General features: G+C 39.8%; 2 protein-coding genes across 2 annotated transcripts; one reads left to right on the top strand and one right to left on the bottom strand.

The window, feature by feature from the left end:
• Positions 1-942: 942 nt before the first annotated feature.
• LOC106525717 (keratin, type I cytoskeletal 18) lies at positions 943-4,458 on the bottom strand. The gene is made up of 8 exons (XM_014020042.1): positions 3,918-4,458; positions 3,763-3,845; positions 3,538-3,694; positions 3,288-3,449; positions 3,086-3,211; positions 2,626-2,855; positions 2,416-2,450; positions 943-1,254 (listed from the first exon to the last, which is right to left on the bottom strand). The coding sequence occupies exons 1-8, from the start codon at positions 4,305-4,307 to the stop codon at positions 1,172-1,174; spliced, it is 1,266 nt and encodes a 421-aa protein (XP_013875496.1). The 5' UTR covers positions 4,308-4,458; the 3' UTR covers positions 943-1,171.
• Positions 4,459-4,550: 92 nt separating this feature from the next.
• LOC106525718 (intermediate filament protein ON3) lies at positions 4,551-8,253 on the top strand (the record flags this gene model as incomplete). Its single annotated transcript, XM_014020043.1, is given in 8 exon segments — positions 4,551-4,812; positions 6,844-7,052; positions 7,126-7,186; positions 7,265-7,360; positions 7,447-7,611; positions 7,695-7,820; positions 7,918-8,138; positions 8,228-8,253. Coding segments are annotated over 8 exon segments (1,036 nt in total), but the record flags the coding sequence as incomplete, so codon positions are not given.
• Positions 8,254-9,395: the final 1,142 nt, after the last annotated feature.

The raw sequence follows: 9,395 nt of genomic DNA on the forward strand, positions 1-9,395 counted from the left end.
GCTCCGATGGAGACATGGAAACGCTGCTGCTTTGCAGCTGCGTTACCCTGCTTCCTCGGGCTTGGACCCCTAATAAATTTGTCTGACAAAGCAGCAGCTCTCATTTACAGTCGTCTCGTTCGGCTCGGTATATTTCTCCTCTCAGTAGGGTTGTTTACAGCACACGCGATTTACGGTTAGCTTCTTAGCTTAGCCTCCTTCACACTGACAACACACACATGCTTCAGCAGAGGCCACGCCTCCTGCAAGAATCTCTTCTCTATGGCCGCAAGTCCAGACCCTTGTACGAAGCTAAGTGAAGGATAGGGTCTGATTTTAACCAGGCTAGTATAAACCTGGTGTTTAACATGATTGTTGAATGAAATTAACAGTTATTAATTTATTGTAAAAACACGACTGATAATCTGTGAAACAGATCCAGTTCAGTTTGCTGTTTATCTATTAGTTTCTGTGGAGGCTGTGAGCTGTTGCCCTTTTTGTACGCCATATTTGCTCCTCCATGCTACCAGTGGACAGTATGGGCGGGGCTTAGTCTAGTGATCTATATTCAAGTCTATATGGTTCTAATCTAGTTTTTGTTTTTATTATCAAACATCTCTGCCTTAGTCTGCTCCATCCAATGGCTTTTTACCATTTACCCTGTAGTCCAGTCTGACAGTCTTCCCAGATGGGCAGCAAATGCATTTTTAAGGTTAATTGATGTCTTTCCACCTTGTGTTGACACTCCTGCTTTTACAGAGGTGCTCACATCCATTACTTGATCTCTTCCATTTTTAGAACGTGGTCATTTTTATTACATCCTGAAATGTGTAAAGTTGATAATTGGTGGACTTCCACAGCTTCATGAGCGTTTCAAGTGTCATGTGCAAAAAGTTGGTTAAGGAATACACCTCTTATTGGTTTTGTATTATATAAATGCAGTGAATAAAAAGCAGAGTCAAGTTCCTTTTTCAAAACTCAATGTCTTTATTTCCATCACATGAGAGAAAACCACATCCTTAGATTTGACACCAGTTTAAAACACAGGATTGGACCAGAACACAGTAGCATTTTTAATTGTTGTTTTTTTTACTTGATTTATGGGTCTCTCTTTTTTTTAAATCCTTTTCAGAATGTGAGGAAGAAAAGAGGAGGAGGAGGATGAATCCTTCTTCTTCTTCTTTTGCTTTTTCTACCACTGGTTGCCATTGTTGGCAGGTGCTTTTTTCCCGAGATCCCCTGAACACACCACCACATCTTTAGCCTTTGGTGGAGCTAAAAGAAACAGAAACACAACAAAGATTTTAGTTCCAAACCCAAAAACGACAACCTCCTTCAGCTTATGTCTGTGTGTCATTTAATTAGTTTAGGTTTAGTTTTCTGTTACATTGTTTTGATTTCTGTGTGAGTTAGTCAGGTTGTGATTTCATGCAGTTGCAAGGCGACGGTGATTTAGTGCAGTTTAGTGACATGATTAGCAGTTAAGCAATGATTTCACGTTGGAAGCACACTTATTTGCATTCTTACTTTGAGTCGAAGAGATTGACCTAAAGCGTCGGGAGAATGCTCATAAGTGCGCTTCTAAAACTGATTTCTTGAACCAAAGGCGACAACAGGGGCAGCTTTCGTGTTCGGCTGCGATGTAAGGTTTAAAATTCACAACAACCATAGACAGATCAGCAGAGGTTTATAGTAATTAAGTACATTTACTTTGTTACAGTACTTAAGTAGTTTTTTTTTGAAGATTTGTAATTTTACCAACTATTTTTAATAGCTCCTTTTACTTTTACTTCATTACATTTTAAAGCTAAAAATTATACGTTTACTTCTTTACTTTAAAATGTAACACCTAGTTACTCGTTACAGTATTAAATATGTTGGAATTCATCATGAAAGATGTTTCTGCACTCTAAAAAAATGAAGTGTTGAATTTACTCAACAAAGTCATGTCAGCTGGCTCCACTAAGATTAGTTTAGTAAATTGTGCAAAGAATATACATATATTGATAAATTTACTCTCCCTGGCTTAGTGGAGCCAGTTTGGTTCAGTAAATTTAACAGTTTATTCTTAGAGAGTAAGTACTTTTACTTTTACTTTCCCAATTTTTGTGAAGGGTTTTCTCATCAGTGAAATTTATTTTTCTGTTCATGTAATTGTACTTTTACTTAGTTGTTTTTTTTTTTCCAAGTACTTCATAGACCCCTGCAGATCAGCAACCTCTTCAGGTTTTCTGCTTCCAGCCATCAGATCTAGTCTTTTTGTGAAAGAGTGACTTGTTTCTTTGTTTTGTTTCCTGTTGGAAAAGAGCCAATCGGGTTGTCARATCAAGCCGAAAGCATTTTGTTCAGTCATCAGCCCAAGTCTGCCTTGGTGTTTGGTTTTCAATTCTGTTTTTTTAATTAATTAATTTTTTTCAAGCCGGCTCTGCGACTTACCGCTCTGCAGCCCGTCCTCTAAATCAAACCTCGAGCTGTAAGGGAAGAAGAGCATATTTAACTGGTTTGCCCATTTTTCTGGATGGGTTTATGAGGGGGAGGAGCTCTTTATCATCATTTTCTTCAGATACCTAATGTGCAGATCTAAGCTACAGACATATACACAAATGTAAAAAAAACTACATTTTTAAGCTGCCTGGGTGTCCTCACCTCTCGTTCTCAGCAGCCATGGGCCCAATCAGCTTCCTGTACTGCTCGATTTCCTTCTCCAGCATCATCTTGACGGTCAGCAGCTCGTTGTTATCGTCCATCTGGATCTCCACCTGGGACCTCACCTCCCTCAGATTTGCCTCCAGCTTTGTGATGGCTCTGTAGAGCGGGRCCAGCCGCTGGTTGCTCTCCCATTTGGTTTTATTCAGCCTGTCTTCCAGGGTGCTGATCTGAAAGGAGAGCAGAACGTGACTGTGTTTTTGTGGGTTTGAGTGGAAAACAAGCTACATCTCTGACTTCAGGAAATGTTTTCGGTTTAAGGGAGCTCATCCAGCTGGCTCAGAGCTCTGATTTTAACCAGCACCTTTGCAGCTTAATGACAGCTCAGGTGTGTTATGACACCCGACATAAGTGCTTCATGTAGTTGCAAAGACTTGTGTGTTTGATTGTCTGCACCTACYGTGGTACGCTGATTCCGAATCGACTGCTCCAGAGTTTTCACCTCCTTCTCCAGATCCTTGTGCTCCCTGCTGACCTCATCCAAGGCCTCAGTGTTTTGGGCCTCCTCCTCCTTGATGTCCTCAAACTAGATGGAGACAAAGGCACGGCGGCCGTGAGATGGACGGACTTGTGGGAGAAATGCAGTTATATGGAACACGTACCTTGTTCTTGTACCAGTCCTCCGTCGCCTTCAGGTTCCTCTCTGACATTTTTTGATACTGAGCCCGGATGTCTCTGATGATGGCAGCCAGGTTGGATTTAGAGGAATCCACCTCCACCTGCACCTCAGAATCCCTGATCTGTTGGAGCAGATCGTCCACCTCCTGCACGAAGAAGAAAGAAGGAAAAACACATTTACAAGCTCGAATCAGAGGTTCTCAAATCCATAAAACACTGATTTCATCGCCTCACCTTCTTGTGCTCGTCCTTGAGGTGATAGAGCTCATCCTTCGCCAGCTTGATCTCCACCTGCAAGTTATTTTTTTCCAGCTTGATTTCACTGATTAAGTTCTTCACCTTGTCCAGGTCTTTCTCCAACACCTTCCTGGCCTTTTTCTCATCGTCCAGCCTGTAAACACCAGCTGTTTAAATTTCCACCACAAATGTTGCAGAGCTTTCAGACTGCAGGACACTCACTTGTTCTTGAAGTCCTCACTGGCCAGCCTGGTGTCGTCAATACGGAGCAGCTGCTTGGCATTTTCCAGGGTGAGGTCTTTGATCTGTAAGAATTAAGAATAAGTCATCAACAGCACCGATAGTGTCTTCAGAAAATAGGAAATCTGGAGACCAACCCGTTTCTCCAGATCCTCAAGGGGTTTCTGGGCTTTATCCCAGTCGCGTCCCTCAGGGCTCTTCCTTTTGGCCAAAATGYCGTTGATCTTATCCATCAGGTCGGCGTTTTCCTTATTCAGCTCCCCCACTTTGTTCAAGTAGGCGGACAAGCGGTCGTTCAAGCCGCGCAGGGTGCTCTTGTTGTCCCCCGAGGGGTCGACACGAGCCGGGGAGGTGGGTTCGCTCTGAGTCAGCGAATCAGATCTCCGGAACTCAGGAGTTCTGTCCGAGGTGTTGCGCTGCAWCATGTCGCGCAGCCCCTCCGGGGTGGACACGGTCCGGGACAAGGACGGCTTGGCGCCCCGTCCTCCGGCTCCACCRTACACCGTGGTGCTGCTGTTCAGAGGCATGCTTTCTGCAGGGTGGGAGGTCTGAAAACACACGCAAGTCTTTTAGGATAGGGATGAATCACCTGGATGTGGAAGGTGCAGGTGAGTTTTATATCGTTCCCCGTGCGTAACAGTCCGCCTCCACCTGACCTAACTCATCCACAATCCAATCCCCACTCGAGGACAAACTGGTTCAGAGCTGAAATTCAAGTATTTCATGTTATATTTCCAGCTAATTCTGCGCTTGTCTTGTTGTGATTGGACACGGGCGCAGGGTAGGGCAGGTCCGTGGGTCCGTGCGCCTTCATAAGGTGGACTGTGGGTGTCAGCTCACCTGCTCAGACAGACCTCACCTGCTCAGACAGACCTCCAGCTTTCATCTCAGCAGCTCATCATGTCTGCGACAGATTTCAGCAGCAAGACCTACAGCCCCGGCAGCGGGGATAAGCGCATCAGCCACCCTAAATCTGCCGAGAGGGACAGCATGGTTGGCCTGAACGACAAGTTTGTCCAGTTGATTGATAAGGTTTGTGAATTTAGTTATAGGCTAAATTACTATTTATAACTTTTTTCTATAATATGAAAAACGTTTTAAAAAGTTCTSTTCTGTCACTGTTTTATTCTCCCGTTTAGATTTTCTTGAATTTGAGTCAGAAAAATAATTCAAGCTATAAAAATTTGTCTAGTGAACCAATTTGTTTGCTTTATTTGAAAGTCAAAAGTGTAGAAATTGTTTTATTTTTAAAGGTTTTATGAACTTGTACAGTGAAGAGCAGCAGAAATTGTTTGTGTTATGTGAAAATTGTTCACATGCACTTCCCATTTAATGGGTTTTTGCAAATTATTACCCTCAGATTTTCTAAAATCTAGTCTATTGTGACTTTTTTTTAAAACCACTTGTTTAATATACAAAACACATTTCATAAGGAAAAATTAGTCTGCATGTAATTCTTTAGTTTTACCTGTCAAAAATGTTATTTTCTATAATTTTTTGTTTCCTTTGTAGGCTATTCCTTTAGATTTTACATGTATCTAAATCTTTCACATGTATTCCTGTAGGTCTCACATGTATTGCTATAGGTTTCACATGTATTCCAATAAGTTTCACATGTATTCCTATAGGTTTCACATGTATTCCTATATGTTTCACATGTATTCCAATAAGTTTCACATGTATTCCTATAGGTTTCACATGTATTCCTATAGGTTTCACATGTATTCCTATAGGTCTCACATGTATTCCTATGGGTTTCACGTGTATTCCAATAAGTTTCACATGTATTCCCATAGGTTTCACATGTATTCCTATAGGTCTCACATGTATTCTAATAAGTTTCACATGTATTCCTATAGGTTTCACATGTATTCCTATAGGTTTCACATGCATTCCTACAGGTCTCACATGTATTCCAATAAGTTTCACATGTATTCCTGTAGGTTTCACATGTATTCCTATAGGTTTCATGTGTATTCCAATAAGTTTCACATGTATTCCTATAGGTTTCACATGTATTCCTGTAGGTTTCACATGTATTCCTATAGGTTTCACATGTAGTCCTATAGGTCTCACATGTATTCCTATAGGTTTCACATGTATTCCTATAGGTCTCACATGTATTCCTATAGGTCTCGCATGTATTCCTATAGGTCTCACATGTATTCCTATAGGTTTCACATGTATTCCTATAGGTCTCACATGTATTCCTATAGATCTCGCATGGAAATTTATGCAAGTTTGACATATTTCGTAATTTGAAAATCCATCACATGTAGAAATATTTGTAACACATTTAACATAAAATCATAGGTTTAAAATGAGAATTGAATTTTCACATTATTGTCATGATTCATTTTGAATATTTTTTTAATGTGCACTTTTCAACACAAGTCATTTCATTGATTTTAACATGATCCTGTTTCCAACAGGTTTTAAAAGTTTTCYGAACTTGTTTCCCAATTGTTGCACATTATATCTTATTATAACATGTTTTCACATGTGACCATGTATTATTTTTTCACACGTCACACTGACAGTTCCAAACTGGTTAAAATTAATTAATCATTTAACCTTAATTGCTAACTAAAACCTTCAAAATGTATAGGTAGGTAGGTGTTTGAAAATATTAAATGAAAATAGATGAATCCGTTTGTGAAAAAATTTTCTACTTAATTAGCTGTGAATTTCTTAACATTTATCTAACAGAAGAATAATAAAATCTGACCTTCAAATAAAACAACTGTAAAACCAGTTCACTGAGCATGATTCAGGTCTGTCATCACTGCTTTATAATGACAGAGTAACTCTAGTACCTGAGGCCACAAAAAGTGACTTCATCTGATTTTCTACAGTGCTGCAGGTGTAGTTAGGGTGCCACCTTGTGGGGAAAAAAAAACAGTCCTCAATGAGCATTGAGGRTATTCATCGCTCCTTTTAGTTTCATTTTGTGCATTTTTTCCAGACATTTACGCAAAGCTGCCATTATCAATAGAGACAGCACAGAAAAATGCCACGTTTTCCTCGCCGACTCTCTGTTCAGTACCCTTTTCTGTTTTAAAGGTAAAAGACCTGGAGGATGAGAAGAAAAAGCTGGAGAAAAAACTGGAATTACTCAAGAAGCAGGACGACTATGCTGCTAAAATTKATGAAATTTTGAGGCTGAAGGAGAACGAGCTGGAGGAGAAAAYTGACCAGTTACTCCGGGACAAGGACAAACTGAAGGATTACCTGGACAAGATGCAGAAGGAGAMGGATGACAACAAGAAGAGGTTGGCAGGTTATAGTGGGGCTCAACGCTTTGAGTACTTTTCTTGATTATAATTAACCCTTTACTTTTTGTAGGTATGAGGATGAGATCGATAAGAAAGCTGAAAAGGAGAAGGATTTTATTCTTTCCAAAAAGGTAACTTAATTCTGAGCAGGAACTTGATTTTTGTATGTTATGTTAAATACTAATGCCTAAATGCTGAATGTGCAACAGGATGCAGATGAAGAACATTTGCTGTTAGTGGCAGAAGCTCTGGATCTGGAGGATCTGAACAGAGAGCTGGATCGCCTTAACCCATTATTTGACGAGGTAATGAAAACCAATATTTAGATCCTAAAAGKTTTATATACGTGAAAATTTTACAACCATATTTTCCACGTGTCAACCACTCACAGGAGATCAAGGAGCTGAAGTCCCTGATCAGGAATGAGAAAGTGACCCTTCGTGAAGACAACAAGCGCCACCTGGACATGGAGGACATTGTCAAAGCTGTGGAGAAACAATATGCTGACTTGGCTGACCGTGCCAGGAAGGAGGCAGAGAATTGGAACCAGAAAAAGGTGCAGCAAAAAAAAAAAAAAAAGGTCTTTTTCATATCAGGTACAAGTGAACGTAATAACCGAGTTCCGTCTGCCACCATCAGATGGACGACATGGTCTCCAGTGTCTCACAGGTGGAGCAAAAACTGCGTGRTGTAAAGAGGGAGATCTCTGACCTGAAGCGCCTCATTCAGAGGCTGAAAGGAGACCTGGAGGGTCTGAGAAGGAAGGTTCGGATCACATGACAAACATGACAAATTCCTTCATTTTCACACACCCTGTCCACGCAACAAGCTGCTGATCTCCTTTCTCTCTTTTTCCTGCTAGGAAGACGCAGTGAAGAAGGACATCGAGGACGAAAGACAAGACTGCGATGAAAAATTGGAGAAGGCCCAAAAAGACGTCAAGCAGATAGAGGACGCCATAAACAGGAACAAGCAAGACTTGGCCCAACAAGTGAAGAATCACCAAGAGCTGCTGAACCTCAAACTGAGCCTCGACATTGAGATCGCCACCTACYGTAAGCTGCTGGAGGGCGAGGAGATAAGGTACATTAGGGTCGAGCTTACACAAGAATGAATGAGATACGCCTTTAACAATACTGACTCTGACATTTGTTTCTCCTGTCTTCATGAAGAATGAATTATCTCCATTTCAACACAGGTGAGAAGCCTTTGAATACCTATCCTGCTTTGGGAAACTGAAAATCTTATGTTTTAGTGTTGCAATTACCCACTAAAAGTTAGCAAAAAAATAAAAATGGCGCAGCTTTAAACCAGCAAGGGTAATTATTTTAGTAACTTTTTATTCAGCTATCTCTTTAACCTTTCTGGAGACATTAAGACTTAAGCCTTTTTCATTACTCTGGAGGGTTTTTTTACATCCACATTCTAATGAAAATGCTGTAATACCGTGCTGCACTGCTAGGTGGCATCCATGTTAACATATATTAGAAAGAGGTAAAAAAACTTGCCTAATAATTTTTCTTTGATGTTGTTTAAATTTCATGGAGACAAATAAAAAAAGTGATAAATAGAAAACCAGTAAAAACGGCTCCATTGTTGTTTGGGTTTCTAAAAAGTTGTATATTGTCTGTTTACACTAATAAACAAAAAAGGAGAGTTTTTCAGATTTCAGCTTTGAAAAGCATTTTATAAATGATCCTTTTTTAAAACAAATACTCAGTTTGTGTGTGGAACAGAGAAGCAAACACAGAAAATCCTCTATTTTAAAAAATATCTGGAGTAAAACTGAAGGCTTTACTGGAGAATACTGGAGAATAATCTGGAGGCTTTAATCTTAAAATCCAGTTTTATAAATAAATGTAATAGTAAACTACGACAACAACAAAGCCCAAAACATTAAAATTGGTTATTAAAAGTAGAAAATGACAGCTTTCTTTGGCATACGGATCCCCCAAGGGGACATCAGGATTTTTTTTATTTTTTGTTACCTCGCAGTACTTTTTTACGTTCCTACACAAAAGCTTTGTGATACTTCACAAAAGTTGTTTATTATTATTAATTAATTCACGTAAAGATATCTAACCCTACGCAGCCATCCAATGTCATTGTCAACTTCCGTAACCTGTGGTGGTACATCATGTTTTGGAAACCAAATACTTCAAAGTAAAAGTCTCATTCAACACAGTAAATACAAAACATTACAGTTATTTCTAGAATGCAAAACTTTTGTGTGGGAATGCAAAGGAAAACAACATCTCCCAATGTCTTCTTGGGGACTCCATACCATGATCAATGTACAAACCAGTCAAAATTAAAAATAAATAAATAAGTATGTGTATA

Source organism: Austrofundulus limnaeus, unplaced genomic scaffold, assembly GCF_001266775.1.
Source record: "Austrofundulus limnaeus strain Quisiro unplaced genomic scaffold, Austrofundulus_limnaeus-1.0 Scaffold238, whole genome shotgun sequence".
In the NCBI taxonomy this organism is placed as follows: domain Eukaryota; kingdom Metazoa; phylum Chordata; class Actinopteri; order Cyprinodontiformes; family Rivulidae; genus Austrofundulus; species Austrofundulus limnaeus.